At 46.6% G+C, this 18768-nt stretch overlaps 1 protein-coding gene across 2 annotated transcripts in view; it reads left to right on the forward strand.

Moving 5' to 3' along the window:
- psmd1 (proteasome 26S subunit, non-ATPase 1) overlaps positions 1 to 18768 on the forward strand; it is a 49313-nt gene that overhangs the window by 23737 nt on the left and 6808 nt on the right. For both annotated transcript variants that reach the window (XM_031575070.2, XM_031575071.2), the window contains 4 exons: positions 6445 to 6559; positions 9785 to 9901; positions 11815 to 11917; positions 17952 to 18121. In XM_031575070.2, coding sequence (XP_031430930.1) covers positions 6445 to 6559; positions 9785 to 9901; positions 11815 to 11917; positions 17952 to 18121 — 505 coding nt within the window. The remainder of the gene's footprint in view (positions 1 to 6444; positions 6560 to 9784; positions 9902 to 11814; positions 11918 to 17951; positions 18122 to 18768) is intronic.

Below are 18768 nucleotides of genomic sequence, written 5' to 3' on the forward strand. Positions count from 1 at the left end.
TTTCACTAGCTCCATCTTTGGATGACTGGCTCTCACTCCCCCCCCCCCCCCCCCCCCTCTTTCGTTTAGGATTCCATTGAGAATTTGACTCCCTAGATATAGTTTGTCTTTCATAGAAATGATCTTTTGTCCCTTATGTCACTCTTTATGTCAGTGCTCCATTTCATTCCTGTTTGGTATGCAAATCCTACCTGGCTGCTCACGGTTTGGTTTCATTTCCAACGTCGTGTCCAGCAACACCTGGCACAGACGATCACTTTGGTCCCCGACACTCGCCACTCTGTTGTGTGTCAGCTTTCTTCTTTTGTTTATGGAAGTTTAGCAGCGGGGGAAAACAGTGTAGACCATAACAGTGTCAGTTTTTTTTTTTTTTTTCTCCTTCATTTCGATTTTTCTTTTTTGCCTCTCACTGAGATGTACCAGATATGCATCTGCTTGGAGGGAGATGCCATTTGCGGAGCATTGCAAAGTAGTTCATCTGAAGAGTTTGCTCATCTTGTTGACTGCTAGAGGGTGGCTCCTAAAAAAAGCTGCATATGCCTTTTGAAATGGGGGGAGGTTGACGAGTTTCTCTGAATACGGCAACCTTAAATGTCAAAATGAGGCAGACTCATTCTGCAGACCCTGAAATTCAGTTACTGGAATGACTAGTCGACTTTAATTTATAGTCTCACCATTCATAGTCTATTTTTCCGTTCAGTGTGCACGTTTGTAATATTTGTTGACGCTGTCTGTGTATGACTGGTGGAAGGAGTAAATGTGTTTTAATCAAGAACTTCACACTTCTCAAATTCAACATGCAGTCAAAAGTAATCAGTTCCTTTTCCTCACTTTCTAATCTAAAGTTTGACTGGTCTTGCTCAGAAAGGAAGGGGAAAGGGTGACCTCCAACACTGGCGTACAGAAATAGCACCTGCATTTTGGGTAGAACCCTATAAAACACAATAGAGTCTGCTGTAAAAGCAGCATATCGAGCTGGAGAGCAAAGAAAGCTAGTCAAATCCAAATAGTGTTTCTGTCCTGTGGGCTTTAGATAGATTCATTGCCAATATAGTCTCAGTACCGTAATTTCCGGACTATAAGCCGCTACTTTTTTCCCATGCTTTGAACCTCGCGGCTTAAACAATGACGCGGCTAATTTATGGATTATGATACCTGTTACGGTGGCTTTGTGGAGCTAGGATGCTAGCATGGATGCAGCCGCATGGATGCTTAGCTCCACGCGATTTCTCAGTATCTCTCAATAACTTAACTAATGTCAAAATAACCACAGTCTACCGGCATAGACAGAACACAACTCAAAACACTTTAGAAAATAAAAGTTTACTACAATACAAATCCAGTCTTCAATTTCTTTAGCTCACTGGTTTCAAACTAGCGTCTTTCTTCTATCTCTCTGTCTTCAATCTAACGTTCTAGCTTCTGATTGACTCTTGCAACTGTGCTCTCTTAAAGCAACAGCGCACTTATCGTAACTGGCAAAACTAATAATATGCATCACTATTGTATTACTTTTGATATTCATTTTAGCCTGTGTAAAGTTCATTTGTTTCAATGTACCGGTAGGCACCTGCGGCTTATAGACATGTGCGGCTTATTTATGTTAAAAATAATTATTTTTGAAAAATTCAGTGGGTGAGGCTTATATTCAGGTGCGCTCAATAGTCCGGAAATTACGGTATACAGTCTCTGGCATTATCTGGAGTCTTACATTTGCATTACGGATATAGTACTTCACTCTCTAATTCTCCTTACTGCTTGTTTTTTCCTGTCCATATCATTAGTAAGTAGTGGGTGAGGAGGGGCAGTGATGATTTTAAAAGGGGGTCTGGTTGGGCTCCATGGAGCTGTTCATCCTCAGGAGCTGCTTTCCGCTGCACTTTTTGCTTCATAAAAATGGATTATCATCCGTATCCTCTCTTGATGGACCCTGGTTAAATGAAGTAATTTGTTCTCTTCTTGAGCTGAATCAACCATGTGGTTTAAATGGTGTCTTGGCCAGATTGAGTGGAACGCTTCTTATGACAAATAGGAAGGAACGTTCTGTAGCCATAGAAACTGGAACTTGTCTGTAACATTTGGTCTTGATAGATTTCTAATGTGTGGTTTCATATTAAGGCAAGCACAAAACATAACAAAGATCCTCATCAAAATGTTGGTAATGCCCTGCTAACAGTACGTATACAAATGCTGTTTTGCTTAATTAGGCTCTTTCATTTTTGGCCATTTGACTTTGTTGGCAAATTTAGGATATGACTGTTCCCATGGAAATCATATTTAGAGGCCCCAATAGTTGAGTGGGTTCAGCTGCCCACAGTAAACTGTGGTTCTTTATAAAATGAAGGTTTCAGGGTTTCAAGAAGTGTCACTTGTACATCTGTTTCAGTACATCTTGAGTCCTCATTGGCAGTTTTATGTTGTGCTTAACGTTTCAAGTTTCAAACGTGTGAAGGTTTGGAGACCTGTAAAGCTGTGGCCTTTCTTTCTTAAAGGAAAATAATATTTTTGAAATGTTCAATACCAAATTGAGCTGTTCAGAGTTTTTAGAACTAAATTGCCCTCTTTGGCAGAACTGAATGAACTTGCTGATGACTGCTTAAATATATATATATTTTTTTTAACCTAACTTTCTCAATATCCTACCTTTTTTTTTATATCTGTTTTACACCCTTGGATGGCTAACCAGTGCTATTTGCCAGCAGTGACACTAAAGCGCTGTAATATTAGTTTTAAGCAGTGGTGTCTTCTAACACAGAGCCTTTGCATGTTTTGTCACATTTTGGATCAGCAACTGTTCTAGTCTCCCAACCAGACGATATGTCACCCCTCTTTTGAGAGTCTTCAAACTGCCCTTCCATTCCTTTCCAAAATACTCACGTTAAAAGTCCTGGCACAGCAAAAAGTCTCGTCATATATTTGACTCCGGGCTCCGTCTTTGCCCTTTCATAATTTGGTAGGTCAGACTAAAAGTATTGTAGTGGTCATCATGATCAGAATAGCAGCCTTAATCCCCTGCAGGGTCGGTTGAAAGGTGATCCTAATCTCTCTGTGATTGCCTTTTCTGATCACTAATTAACGCTCCAGCCTAGTGTTGAGAGGAGCCCCTAAACCCCCGGCGGCTGGTCTGCATTAAACTCACATGAACGGGGCCCCTACCAAAAGGCAGCAAGCCCGAATCACCAAACTCCAAAATATGGCCGTGGTTTTTATTTGGATGAGGCGCTCTCGCTTGTTCGTCTATTGGCACTGGTACTGTATGCAAGGTCTTGAGGTTAGTGCCGTATCTCCGCGGTATCCGAGGTATCACTGTCGTGACCCTACCCAAGTTCTCTCAAATCCCTCTTATTCGGACAGGCTGTGTTTGCACTGGCGAAGTTTACGGGAGACTTTAATTGGGTGTTAAACTGTGGATGAGCTGCTCACAAATATGGATAAAAAATTAATGTTAGGTCCATACATCTATGTAGGCTGTACAAATATATATATTTTTTTATATGCCTGTGTGTAAGGGCATCTGCATTTCTGGAGTATGTACTTTAGCACCTTAGAGGATTTCTGGCATGTAGCGATTTCACCGTTTAATCCAGTTGGTCTACTACTGTCTCTCTCAACAAAAGGTTCTCAGGGGAGCATTGTAATCTGAATTAACAGAACTGTTATTGCCTTTCAAAGATGTGTCTCTTACTAGTAGTGTCTCTTTAATAGCAGTTGAATCCAAACCAATCCGAAAGGTCTAAACTAGTCTGAAGATCGCTATCTGGAGTTGGTGTTATCAGGCCTGTGGATCGCAGACGTAATAGAATGAGTGCATCTCAGTCACAGGCGTCTCTTGTGCGTATCTGATTTACTTGAAAGCCCACATTAGTCTCATTCCCAGTGGGGGGGTTTCACCTCAACAAGTGAGGCCAGAAACTAGCAGCACTGATATCAGTTCCTAAGGGAATGCAAATAGAGTAAGTGGGTAACCCTGAACTTTTGGACTGAAATGGTTTTGGCTAGAGGCAGAATCGATGTATTACTTACTACTACTTTCAAGTGGCAGTCCAACTTCATTCGGCTATCACTCATTAAATGTTTAGAGCAGTGAGAACTTTCATCCTTTTTTTTGTCGCTCCGATGCGTTCTGCATTTCCTGATCACCACCATCAGCAGAAATCCAATGTGTGTTTGAAAAGGTGTTTGCATGGGAGGAAGTGAGAACGTTTGTTCCTCCTCTGGCCCTGTGTAAATGCTGACCCCTTTTGATCTGGGAGAAAGTCTCTCTTCTCAAATCCGCTTCCATATTGGTGGGCTGTCCGCTTTCAGTCAGGCTCCCAGTTCCACCTGTGGTGTCCACCCAGAGCTCACTGTGCTAATGGAGAAGAGGAGAGGAGAGGAGGAGAAAAGAGGAGAGGAGATGAGGGCATCGGCGGGCCAGATTGCCTTCACTGACACTAATGTAACTGTGAACCCCATCAGGGCCTCCTTTCACAAGTGCCTGATCCTCAAGTGCTCTTATCCCTTGAAGCCCTTGAAGCAGGCTATTATACATCTAAGATTGGATGGTTGCGAAAGGGCCCAACGTGACCTCTTCTCAAAACACACACTCGCACACAATCACTTGTGCATAGTCCCACACACACTTTAACCACACAGGACACACACATTCTGAATTTTTCATACAAAAGCATATGATCACACACTCCAGACATACATACGATCACACTGCCTAAATACATACTGACATGCACTCTCTCACACACACACACACACACACACACACACACACACACACACACACACACCACTCCCCTTAATCCCCACCACACCCGTTCCTCAGACACCAATCCCACCCTCGACCAGAGAGCCCTACTGAGGCCTGGTGAGCTGTAATCACCTTGTGTAAATTGTTTAAAGAAAACCTTCCTGACACAGCTGCCTTGACTTTGGGTTTGTTCAAACGAAGGAGGAGGGCGAAAGAGGAGGTTTAAGAGTGGGGAGTTCAAAAGAACCACGTGAAGAGGCTCTCCTGGAGCTTCTGTTGAAGTCCTACAGCAGGGCAGAGCCAGGAAAAAGTGAGGACCTCGCTGGCATCAGCACGTGATCCCTCTCTCTAAACACGGGGCTACACCTTTCACAGCAAGGGTCTGAGGGAACATTAGTACCAGCAAGAGATGGAGAGGTTGGATAGGGGAAGATGGGGTTTGCCAGCGTGCCTCTTTTAACTGCCGTGGGGCTCCAATGTTCCAGAGAGCCCTGCTAGTACCCCCCCCTTACTCTCATGTGTCGAAGCCCTCTACCGTATAACAATGCGTAATGTTCTGCTTTGGGTGCCAGCCGACGATGATAAATTGCATGTTTCCAGTCGTCAGTGTTGGGCCTGGGTTGCCTGGTTTCAGAGATCATGTCCTCGTCTCTTCTGCTCCCACCGCTCGCATCCCCCCCACCCGACCCCCCACCCCTACTCTAAGGGGGTGAAAGACACGCCAAACCAAATCTCCCCTCCCCACCCTCATGCTCCGAGGGCAGCAGATCAGGCTGCAGGCGGCGGCGGCTCTGTGGAATGAAAAGCGCCCCTGCATGTTCATTTCTCTGGCACGGCCCCTCATTTAGTCTACGCAAGAAATGACAATTTAGATTTAACACAGAAAGCGCCCCATTCAGTCCCCGCCAGACCCCGTGCAATTACAGTGGCAGCCAAAGAGCTCGTCTTGCTAAATAGGAAGGCAAGTTTCGCTTTCAGCCCCTTCACCACCTCCAGCACCTCGGCCCACCCCTCCACTTCACCCCCTCCTCCATCTTTTAATGGATGAAATCCTGGAAAAGTGTCAAGTCCATTAATCACTGTCTGACTTTTTTTAAACACGTGGCAGTGGGCTACCCCACCCCCCCCCCCCCTACTAAACACAATTTAAAAGACAGAAAAAAGGGCGCACACTCTTACACTCTCAAACCAAACCAAAACTCAATAGCACAGCAGTTTAGCTGGTATGACCTAAACATCCCGTGTGTACCACCCATTTGTCGTGGCCTTCAGCTAAATCAGGACACCCACTGCCCTCGTTCGAAATGCACTTTCAGCATCGCTCCATAGCTTCAGCTCTTAGACTCACTATGCAGATTTGTATGTACAAGAGCTGCCATGAAACGCCGCCATTCTTGCTAATGTTAAGTGAAAGTCTTTGCTTTATAAAGAAGAAAGACATGTGTTTCTTAGGACCAATGGGTCCATCAGTAGGGTACGGTCAAAATATGGCTTTTTGGAACCGTTTCAGTGTGAGAGTCTGAATATCAAGTTATGTTTCTCTATGTGAGTGTGTCATGTTCCAGTTTCACTAAAAGCACCTGTGTGTGTGTGTGTGTGTGTGTGTGTGTGTGTGTGTGTGTGTGTGTGTGTGTGTGTGTGTGTGTGTGTGTGTGTGTGTGTGTGTGTGTGTGTGTGTGTGTGTGTGTGTGTGTCCACAGGACTCCAGAACAGTGCCCCAGTGTGGTGTCCTTGCTGTCGGAGAGCTACAACCCTCACGTGCGTTGCGGAGCGGCCATGGCCCTGGGGATCTGCTGTGCCGGCACAGGACACAAGGTGAGTCCACCTCTCCTCTTTCCTCTCCCCCGTCTCTCACCCCTCAACTTCCTCCCCTTCACCTTTTCATCCACTTCCTGTCGGCATCCATTTGACCCCTCTTCCTACACTACATTTCCTGTCTCTTCCCTGGTAGCCCACTCCCATGCCATCTCCTCACTTTCCACTTTCTCTCTCTCTTTCTTTCTTTCTTTCTTTCTTTCTTTCTTTCTCTCTCTCCTTCCGATCAGCTCTCATGTCTTTCTTGGACAGTTATGATTCATTGCAGCCTCCCCAGACTGTCCCCTCCAGCTCCTCCCCATCAGTTCCAATGACTGGACAGAGATCAATGGGAAGCAGGACCCAAACAGGAAGTGGGATATCTCTGAGAGAGAGAGTGTGTGTGTGTGTGTGTGTGTGTGTGTGTGTGTTCATCGCTCAGCTTATTTGAATGTGACAGCTGTTGCATGGCTTGATTAGCAGGCCAGCAGTGGCTGGCTGACAGAGTTATGCGGGCCAACTCCCGACAGGTCACAAAGGCAGATAATCCAATTTCACGGCAAATAGTCAGAACTATCGAAAATACCTCTCAGAGGTTCCCCTGAAAGTCATAGACAGTTCTTCTGCCTAATGGAGCAGAAGTTAACACACCGTGCTCTGAGAACAAGTCGAAAGATGTCTCTAAGCAAGTACATTCATTCCTCAAAAAGGATTCAAGCTGTGCACATATTGATGTTAAGAGAAGTTTTTTTTTTTGAATGGTTTGATATCTCTGTGTAGCAATCCATTCAGATGTAGTTATAGCAAAGGGTATGCTGAATACATAAGACTTCTCAGCACTAGTTTCCCAGTCCACTACAGCAGCGACAGGAAGTTAGTCTTTGGGCAGGGTGCGTCTATGGAGGGGTTTGTCCAAGAGGCAGTTCATACCAGGTATACGTCCACTCCAGGGATGTGTCCACACCAGTGTCTCTGGCTTCACTGAGCAGACGCAGTGTCTCTGCCTGTGTGCCTCACTGGAGATGAACACACACACACACACACACACACACACTCACACTCTCACTCACTCAGAGGAAGCGCCTGTCTCCTTGCCTGGATGGCTTAATGAAGCGCTTCACTCAAGCCCGCAGGCCCATGCTGAGCCACGGCCCATTTCACCTGGAGTCAGTCCTGTGAGCCCGTGCCCACTCGTCTCCACAAACTGGACCGGTCTGGTGCTTCAGTGTGTGTGTGTGTGTGTGTGTGTGTGTGTGTGTGTGTGTGTATGAAAGAGAATCTGAGGGAGGGAGTACTGCCACTTCGGCTGTGGATCCTTATGTGGGTCACGCGCAGCCTAACACGCCAGGTTCCGTAATTTATACACCTGGGGCTTTGGTTATTTTTATTGCAGGCATATTACATTTGCCCGTGCTGTGCTTGTGAGAGAAAGTGCAGAGCCAAGCTGTTTGGAAACACCCCCCATCCCCCGTCCATTTTTTTTTTTATCTGGTGTTCCAGTCATTTTGCAAGTGTAAACACCATTTGCCATTGGTTGATTCTCTCTTGCAATTTGTCAGGTAAATGGGTCGCCTATCCAAATGAGTGCAAAAGTATGATGCAGAGAGGATAAGCTGTCCATTTTCTCTTTCAAAAGTCGCTCTCCCACCTTCTAAACCTTGGGTTTTGGCTGACATCTTGCCGTGCTGGAGGGCGTGTTCCATGTCAGTGGGCTCTACGGAGTAAGCTGGAGGCCAGCGGAGAAAGGAGCATGGCATTCTTCAGGGCCCTCCGCAGATTAGTCCTGACGCTCAATCTCCTCAGTTTAAGCAGGCTCTCCAATCAAGCACAGGATGTGGTCACGGCTCCCCTGGCCGACTGAAGACTCGCATCACCTCCGTGCTGGCAAGCACAGCACAGCACAGCACAGCACAGCCGTTCCAGATCGTTTTCATTCTTTTATTTCGCTAATTCTTGCTTCCATATTATTCATTAGTGCAGTGGACTGTTTCATTTCATGCCAGAGGGAAGGGAAGGAGATACGGAGAGGGCTTATTTTCATGCTTGCTTGCTGGATGGCAGGCTCAGCCTTGGGCCGTTGTGGGCTGTGCCCAGGAAACCCAATGAAGGGGAACAAATTGGCGTTGTGGTGTGAGCCGTGTTGTAAATTATTGGGTGAGACCAGTTTGGGTTTCGGTTTTTCACGGTTTGTGTCTGAGCAGGGAGTTGGTGCTGATGGGTGGTGTGGTTGTTTGTGCCACCCATTTCTCGGGCACCGGTGCCAGGCCTCTTGGCGAAGCCCTTGTTGTTGGGCCTCTTGGTGGTGAGTCCCCAGTCAATCTGGTCACAGAGGATTGCTCCAAGATCTCGGAGGTTCATCCAGACAGACAGACGGCCTTCTGCAGTCAGAAAGTCAACAACTTCATCTCTCCAGTCTTGCTAATACAGCAGCAGTTATTTCCACTTTTCTCTTTTTCTTTCTTTCCTTCTCTCCCCCCCCCCCCTCCCCTCGTCTGTCTTTGTGTCGGTCTCCATGACGAGCCCCTCTCACTGACCAGCCTGCAGGTTTGTTTGGAGCTCCGGCACGTGAAATGGGTCACAGGTGTTGCTGTGTTGAATGTGAACGGGCGTGCACTGCGCATAATGATAAGTGTGTGGTTTTCAGTCCAAACACCACAAGGAATGTGTGCTGACGAACCTGCCTGCACAATCAGCCACCACAATAGCGTCTTGGTGGAGCAGCAGAGGGCTCGACTTCATTCTACTGCGCAAAACAGTCGTGACGTAGCCTGGGCGCATTATATTCAGCCATAATGTGGCCAGAGACTGCTAATGGTTATGTGTCTGCACTCTCCGATGTTACTCTTGGAATTGGCTCTCCGCAAACATTATGATTGTCAGCCATTGTCAGCACAGTTTCTCCACAGAAGCGGACCTGAAGGAGACCAGGCAGACCAGAGTTGGTTATGAGCACATTTCTATCCACTCTCTTGGTCATAAGAAACTGGTATAAAATAACAGTAAGATTCACTTGTAGGACATTGCAGTGCAACCCACTGAAAATAAATCACACAATCTCAGCTGCTCTTTGTGGGCACTGAGCAGAAGACCAACTCCAATCCCATGCCTTCACCCACCCCCTGCACATGCACACATGCACACATGCACCATGGCACCAATCACGGGTGATGGGACACACCATCACTTTACCTTTTTAGATGGTTCTGAAATTAATGTATGACGTTTGTTTTGTTTTTCCTCTCACAGGAAGCCATAAACCTTTTGGAGCCCATGACCAACGACCCCGTCAACTACGTCAGACAGGGAGCGCTCATCGCCTCTGCCCTCATCATGGTCCAGCAAACAGAGGTCACCTGTCCAAAGGTGAGCAAAACAGATCCAAACATTAGCCTTCTGTCGCCTTACAGCAGGCAGGGGGACTGCTCACGCAGGCACACACACACACACTAGCAGATAGGTGGCGCTCTCATTAGTTGGAGGGCTTCAGAACGGCTCTTCTACTCTAAAGTGATGGTGACAGGTGTGGTGAAAGGAGAGGGGAGTGAGATGATTCTCTCTGCTCCCACAACATCTGCCATCCTTACGAGGACCGCTCACAACCAGCAGAGGTACCCTGTTCTGAAGTGACCGCGGATCGAAGACGGGGATGGATTGCTGTGGAGTGATGACGGCAGGTCAGGTCAGAGACAGTAATCAGCACCGGGACCTTCACATCACCTCTGATTACCACGAGAGCGGCCTGTTTGTCATCAGTTAGTCCAAACAGGCCGTGTGTCACCTCAGAGATCCACTTCTCATTCGCCGTTTGATTAGAGAATAATGACATGAAGGCATGTCTGGGGTGATCCTTCACTCCACTTGGCTGCAGGGATAGAGCTGTTTTCATCCCAGATGGACTGTTAAACCCTCTTCTATTATCCAGATATCCAGTGCGTCACCTTGGCAAATTAGGTGAATGAATTGTTATTCTTTGTGTCGAACGGCACGCTCCCAGTTTAATCCCATGTACCGATACGGTAAGGGGCGGTGGTGGCTGCAGTGGTGGCTGCGGTTCTCCCTTTGCCGTCCTACGCTGCACCGCATTCTGTATGCATGGGCGTGTTGGCGTGCTGATGAAAGCCATTACGCTCCCAGACAGGGAGGTCAGGCGCGATCAGCGGAACAATGAAATGCATTAGGGCCCTGATTGCTCCTCAAATGGCTCGGCAGTGGCGCAGTGTTTGGGGGACCTGAACCTCGTCCCTGAGTCACCCCCAATTTAAACTCCTCTGCAAATGTATTTGAGAGAGTGGGAGAGGGAAGATGATGGATGGGGATTGTGTGTGTGTGTGTGTGTGTGTGTGTGTGTGTGTGTGTGTGTGTGTGTGTGTGTGTGTGTGTGTGTGTGTGTGTGTGTGTGTGTGTGTGTGTGTGTGTGTGTGTGTGTGTGTGTGTAAGAGAGAGGCGGAGAGGGTTATATTTGTGTGTGTGTGTGAGATGGATAAGGGAGAGAGAGACTGTGGAAGGGAGTTGAATGCGGCTGACAGAATGCGCCTGATGAAGTTGCGACCGGTAGAACAGGAGGGAGGGAAAAGGAGCAGGAGAGTTAGACTAAGTTGAGATGGAGAGGATGGTGTAGTGCTCACTAAGGGAGAGGCAGTTAGAGCGGTCATTTACTCTGGATGCATTGGGCTGCATGGAGAGGCCGTTAGAGCGGCCATTTACTCTGGATGCGTTGGGCTGCATGGTTGTTGTGTGAAACGTTCTAAATCCCTGAAAACGGCTCTTCAGGGAGCTGGCCAGTTTTGAAGGTCAGTCCAAAAAGCCTGTGTTTGGTGCACAGCAGCTTCCATCTGCCTGATGTACAGTGCATTCAGAAAGTATTCAGACCCCCTTCCCCCTTTTCACATTTTGTAATGTTGCAGCCTAATGCTAAAATACTCCGAATTCCTTTTTCTCATCAGTCTACACTCAATACCCCATATTGACAATGTGGAAATAAAACATGCACCATAAGAGTGTGGAAAAAGTGAAGGGTTCTGAATATTTTCAGAATGCCCCAGAGCTGATGTAACAAACAACAGACCTCTCCTTTTTTCTCCTATTTTGTTCTTGTTGTCTTAGTTTTTGTTGAAAACCGAAAGAAATATCTTAAATAGATATCGACGCCATTCCAGGTTTTTTTTTCTATTCAGAATAATATTGATCATGCCATGGCCATACCGATTTCAGCACCATGCATGCATGGATCCTCATGGACTTTGTCTGATCAGGCTTCGATCCCTTTCTCCCTCCAGGTCACCACGTTCAGACAGCTGTACTCAAAGGTCATCAACGACAAACACGACGACGTGATGGCCAAGTTCGGCGCCATCTTGGCCCAGGGTATTCTGGATGCAGGTGAGGGTTCCTCCTTTAGTCTCTCCCTTGTTAGTTCCTCCTGCTTTAGTTCCTGCTTCCAGCTGATGTGGAGTAAGCCCCAAAGGTGTCAGGCTGCATTAGCTGCTCTGACGATAGCCATGCCAACCGCCCCTCCCCCCCTCCCCTCCCCCTCACTTTGTATGTTTGCATGTGTATATACAATGTGCATGTGTGTGTTTATGCTTGCTGTGTGTGTGTATGTGTGTGTGTGTGTGTGTGTGTGAGTGTGAGAGAGAGAGTGAGTGTGTACACACGTGTGTGTGTGTGTGTGAGGTCCCGCTGCGAGCTGCGAATCGTCACTTTGAGAGCTCGATGCGAGCGCAGATGTGTGTACACATACCCCGAATGCAAGCGTGTGGCGGGACACGCTCTCTAATGCTAACAGTGGGCTTTGTGTTCCGCAGAGAAAGAGCAGGGCTCAGGAGACTCCTAAAGGGCTCTGTGTAGGAGCCTGTCCAAATATACTGCCAGGTGCCGCCCGCGCACCTCTCAACCGCTTCAGGGTAGGGGAGAGGTTTGGGGAGCTGGGTTTCACCAGTGAAATAGTTACTTTGGTGCGCTGATTCATTTGGTTAAGCTCAAACTATATCTCTTATTTATTTCTCTGTGTGTGAATATTTTTTGCAATGAGCTCTGCCTGTAGTGACATAGGAGTTAAACCTGATCCTGAGTTTGAGAATAAAAGATGGGGGTGTGTGTGTGTGTGTGTGTGTGTGAGCAAGCAAGCAAGAGAGAGAGAGAGAGTGTCTCTGAGTGTGTGTGTACTGATCTCAGAGATCTCATCTCACACACACACACACACTCCTGGAGTCCAGTCAACAGCGTTATTGAAAACCATCTCCAGAGCCTGGCCCCAGCACTACAGTCATCCCCTCACATGTATGCACACACACACACATCCACCTCTCATTCAGGTGATTCAGGGAAGCGGGTCAAGTGATTGTTTTGTTTCCCGAGTCGCCCGGCGTCTGGTTATTTGCCCCTGGTCACAGGTGACAGCCTCTCCCCCTCTTCCTCCTCTCTTCCTCCACATCTCCAGCGTCTGCTGCCCTTCATCCATGGGCCAAACGATGAAGAGCCAGTTGCTCCCCTCGTCTCCCACTAACCAGCTGGCAGCTGCCCTTTTACCTCTCTTAACACTTCCAGCACCAAGGCTGTTTTTTTACTCTGTTAGGTAATCTGCCATGCCTGATACTTTTGTATATTTCACCTAACTAAAAACCATGAGGCAAAAGTGTCATTTAATATTATATTCTAGAACACCCCAGCAATAGTCAAATGAGAGTAAAAGGAATGTAGTAAAAAAAGTTTTTTATTAAAATTGAATCTAAAGACACTAAAATTAAATCTAGTTTTAGAGGTGGTTCAGACTCAGTACAAAAACACATTGTAAATATTTTGGAAGTTTTCTTTTTTACTCTGAACCTTGTAAACGTAGGTGTTTTCTCCACAAAGGTGAGTTTAGCATTCAGAAAATGTGTGTGGTTTGAATAGTAATTATAAGTAAATTAAGAAGTGACACTTTTCTTCACCTTGACTACAATGCATATTGATGAGAGAGGTGTGAACCGCCCTGTTAGTGCCCCTCCCCATTATGGCCCACCTGTCAATGGTCCAGCTGTCAATGGCCCTGGAATGTCATTGTAGCTCTCTCCCCCACAACCATCAGTTTTGAAAGTGCATACAAGAAAGTGCAAACAAGCCAGGTGCATAGAAGTAGGTGCATTTAATTAGGTGCATAAAAGTAGGTGCATATTAAATAATGAGTAGAAAAAAGTATAAAAATAGTATAAAAAAGTATAGTATGAAAAAGGCACTATAAGTACTACACATAACATAAAAACACACATGAGAGAAGTACTTCAGATAAAACACAGTATATAGGATACAATATATATAAAAAAATGTATATAAGAAGTATGTCAGAGGTAAATGGCAAAAAGCAGGGCAGGAGTGCAAAAGTGAATGTGCAATGTGCATTGTGCAATGTTATGAAATGAGTGCAGGGTACAAAAATATGGCCTATGGATGCCAAGCATCATAACAATTTCTCTCAGGGAAGAACGCAAAGGTAGACATCGCATACTTTGCACATCCACGGGTTTTGACCTTCTTTCCCTGAGTCTTGCAATATACACATACCTTGCGGTAAGCACGAGGCCCACAAAATGGCTTGTGAATGGGAAACATTGCTAACATTTTTTACAGGAGTCTTTTCTGTTTTCACTGTCACAGAACACAAGCTGAGCAGTGAGCTCCTCAAGGAAAGTCTTGTGGGTCATGCTGTTCCGTTCTGCATGTTCTGCATGAGTTCTCTGTGCAGAAGGTAGGCATTGTGGCCAGCAATGTCCAGGAAGTGAAGAAAGAGTTTCCTGTACCACTTCACAGTTCTGTGCTGTGTGGTGTAGTACTGGATTAACTGGTCTGAATAAATCCACACCTCCCATTGAACTTGTTGTACTCTACATACAGGTGTGGGGCATGGAAAGGATTGTGAGGACCAGACACCCTGTTTGGATTTCACCCTGTCTCTTGGCTGTATCCCCAGTGTGGGCTGGATGGATGGTGGAACAGACAGACCACCTCTCGTGAATCCATCCATTTCACAAACACAAGATAGCCATCCCTGAATCCAGCGGAACGTTCCCCTAGGGGGACTCTTGCTCAGTGCATTGACTGCGGTGCGTGGGCACTCCTTTCGGAAGTCTCTGTATGTCCCAACAAGCACCAAACTTATCAGCATACAAGTCATTGAAAAGCTTTGGCTTGGTGTAAAAATTGTCCATGTACACGTGGTATCCAGACCCCAAATAAGCTCTGTCAATCAGTGACATGACAGAGTTATAAGAGAGGCTTGTCCTGTGGAGAAGTGGTTCTTTCCAGTGTATATAGAAAGCCCCAAAGTGTACCCATTGCTGGAGTCTACAAGCACAAACAACTTGAACCCCCACTTGGTTGGTTTGTCCTTCATGTACTGCCTCATAGTATGTCCTTTAGAAGCCACCATACGCTCATCCACCGCAATGGCCCTGCGGGGATGATAGAATGCCTTGCAGGCATTCTGTATGGTGTACATGAGGGGTTTGAGTCTGAACAGTTTGTCATGTGCTGAGGTTCCCCTCTTGGCATCATTCACCCTGTCCTCGCTTGGGTCACTCATGTGCACATTCCATGATATTGTTTGGTATCTGTTTCTTGCCATCACCTCTGCCACGAAAGGGATGGAGAAGATGGTGTTTCTCCTCCAGTAGTCAGATATATGATCCAGCTTGATCATGCACATGTAGAATACCAGTCCAATGTATCGGTAGAATTCATCCACTCCAACATCCACCCATCTGTACTTTGCACCTCTGGCTATGTTCCTAGCAGCTTGCTTGTTAGTGTTCTGGCAGAGGGTTTTCACAGCATCCTCTGAAAAGAAGAGTTTGAAGAGGTCCAGAGAGTGTGTTGTCTGCTGCATTCAGCTGCACACCCAGGCTCCCTTGCAGGAAAAAAACCTCAGTGCTGACGGCGTGCAATCATGTCACCCTCTGACTTCCATGACAACAGATCTGGTTTAGGCTGACACCGTGCTCTTTTCCTTGGCGGTGTAGGTGCAATGTTCTCCAAGTTTCTGTAATAGAGTAAATTAAAAATTAACAGTTGCTCTTTCATTTTATGTTCAGCTCATTGTAACACATATGATTTTAGCTCTGTAATTACACCCAGTTTCGATCACTAACACCTGCCTAGTTCGATTCACACCTACCATAAGCGTCATAAATAACACTAACGACTAACGACAACAATCGTTGATATGTGTACGCCTAATTCATTTAACGCAAGCTCTGGAGAATTAAAATATGTATTCTACTATACAATAGTTCTTAGCGGCATAAAAGTTGATTGGAATTGTTATGCAAGATCTAGTATAGCACTAATAACACATATGAACACTGAACGACTAACGACAACAATCGTTGATATGTGTAGCCTAATATCATTAACGCACCCTGAGAATTAAATATGTATTTCTACTACACAATAGTTTTAGCGGCATAAAGTTATTGAATCGCTATGCAAACAGTATAGCACTAATAACACATAATAACACTAACGACTAACGAACTACAACATATCGTTGATATGTGTAGCCTAATATCAGTAACGCAAACTCTGAGAATAAATATGTATTCTACTATACAATAGTTTTAGGCGGCATAAAGTTATTGAATCGCTATGCAAACAGTAGCACACTAAAATATTTCCATTCAACTCAGAGCATAATGACATGCGTTTTACTCCTATAAGTTAATCAACAGCATTCTTTACAAGAGCTAGTCAAACGAATACAACTTACTCAACACGAATATCCTCAGCGGGGTCAAGACGAAGCTTCAAAGTGCATGTGTTCATCTTCCATATCGCCACCACTTTCATCCGAGGACGTGGTTTCCTCCTCACTGACCAGGTCTCGCTGGATTTGGCGCAGAGGCTTTTCGGCAGCAGAGATCCGTTTCGCCATGTGATCTCCTCAGTCCCGTACGTAAACAATCTTTACAATCTGCTTGTTTTAGGAAGAACGGGGCGCTTTCTCAACGTTTTCCCTGGTTCGTCCATTACCCTATAGCGATCGCGATTTGACCATGATCTATCAGTATGAAATGAATGCCCTAATTTGTAATGGGAGGCCATCACCGGTTGCTTTCACGCACTCAGAGAGAGGAAGATAATGCAACGGCTCTTTAAGCTCCAATTCTCTTTACAAAGGCTCCATTATTTTGTTCCAAGACTGCTATATTTGAAAAAGAGAGATTCAGGGTTTCTCAGGGTGTTGGTTTTTATGTTTGTAGGACAAAACTCGCAGGAGATTTTAATTAATTATAAATAAAACCAAAAAAAGTTCCCCACGGGGCACCTTGGGGCTTGAAGAGTTAAGTCGTCAACACCTTAATCTGCGTGTCTGTCTGTCTGTCTGTCTGTCTGTCTGGGCATGTGTGCCACTCTGTCCGGTGCCCTGATGAATGGGCGGTTTTTAAATAAACTCGGTTGGAGTCTCCTCACAGGGTCTGGCGTAAGTCAGTCTCCCTACTCGGAAGGGGGGGGGGGGGGCGCTGTTGGAAAAGTGCCTGTCTTTGTTGTTGTTATGTTTATAGGGTCGTCCATTAGGTCAAGAAATTAGGGAGTTGGTGCGGCAGTCAAAGCAAGGGGTTGAATGGCCTGCCTTTTGCCGTGACGATAAGCAGCATCAGAAACAATATCGGGAAAGCGATCAGAAGCAGGAGAATGTGAGAAATGTGATTTGTGTTTGAAGCCAAAGAGGGAGTCGGTGTGCTATTGTCCATGCTGAGATCACCCTTCATCAAAGGCACGGTGGCCTCCTGCCTCCCCTCCAGCCGCCTGTAACCTATCCTCCCAATCTACTCCAAAAGAAGAAGAAGAGGAGATGAGATGAGCACATGCTCTGCCCTTCCTCTACCCTCCCCCACCCCACCCTTCCACCTCTTTCCTTCCTCTTCTCATTACCTTCCTTTCCTCGCTCTTTCTCTCTGTTCCTCTGCTCTTCATCTTTCTCTCTGTCTCTCTCTCTCCCTCCCCCTCTCTCTCCACCTCCCCAAGGGAGAGGAAGGTCTATTATTCCAGCTCTCCACCCTGTCTCTGCGCCATGACCCCCACGTCGCAGTTTAATTATGGCCGGACTCTGCACTGTGTCCTCTGCTCCCCTCCCCTCCCCTCCCCTCCCCTCCCCTCCGCACTCGTGTCAGCTCTGCATTGTTTTAATCAAGACCTAGCCTTCAGTAATTGACTTTAATGCCATTAATATCAGAGATGACTAATAGGACATTCCTGAAGCCCTTTGTGTGCGCTAGTCACCCTTCCTCGAGCTGTCTGTTTGCATAAGATGATGAACTGGCCTGAAAAAAACAAGTGAAGGTGGTGTCTTTTCTAATGGTGGTTGTCCTCTCTCTCTCTCTCCTGTTCTTCGTCCTCTCTCTGTGTCTCTCTCTCCCCCCCCCTCCCTCTTCCGTAGGTGGCCGGAACATGTCCATCTCGCTGCAGTCCCGCACGGGTCACACACACATGCCCTCTGTGGTGGGCCTGCTGGTCTTCACTCAGTTCTGGTTCTGGTTCCCGCTCTCCCACTTCCTGTCTCTGGCCTTCACCCCCACCGCCATCATCGGCCTCAACAAGGACCTGAAGGTAAACAGCAGCGCCGCAACTCGCCAAACCTGCTGAAAACACACCAGGCAGTAGTTCTTAAGCCATTATTTATTTTTATTTACGGGTGAAAGAAGTAGTGACTCTATTGCCACCTGTTATAAAAACCACTCCAGGTAGCTAGGTAGCTATCACAAGGTCAAACGGGCAATCCTGAGTGACTCTTGTCTGTCTTTAAGCGTATGAATTAATAAAGGAAAGTAAACCAATATCGACTTCAATAATAACTGTTATTGTGTTGATAAAATCTTATTCCAGCAGTAGATTGTCTTTTTATAGCTTGTGTGTGTGTGTGTGTGTGTGCTACAATCACACTGCAACCTTGCTGGCTCAGTAATCATCTTGCCTGTCAGCTTCTGTTGTGTGAGGGAGGTGACATTGGAAATCAGTCATGCGGCCAGCTCTATCAAAAGGCTCTTGAAGCACACAGGCGCTGGGCAGTTGCGTGAGCAGAATTGTCATTGTCCGAGGTTCAGCTGGGCTGTGATGGACCAGCGCTGATCCAGGCCAACCCGGCGAGGAGCCGCCACAGTAATCCAGGCTCCCTCACCCCCACCTCTCCACCTGCCCGCCCGACTCCCAGGCGGAGCGCCAGAGCGTCCGTCACAGCCACGGTCGGGGGGGGAGAT

This window comes from Clupea harengus, chromosome 10, assembly GCF_900700415.2.
Source record: "Clupea harengus chromosome 10, Ch_v2.0.2, whole genome shotgun sequence".
NCBI lineage: Eukaryota > Metazoa > Chordata > Actinopteri > Clupeiformes > Clupeidae > Clupea > Clupea harengus.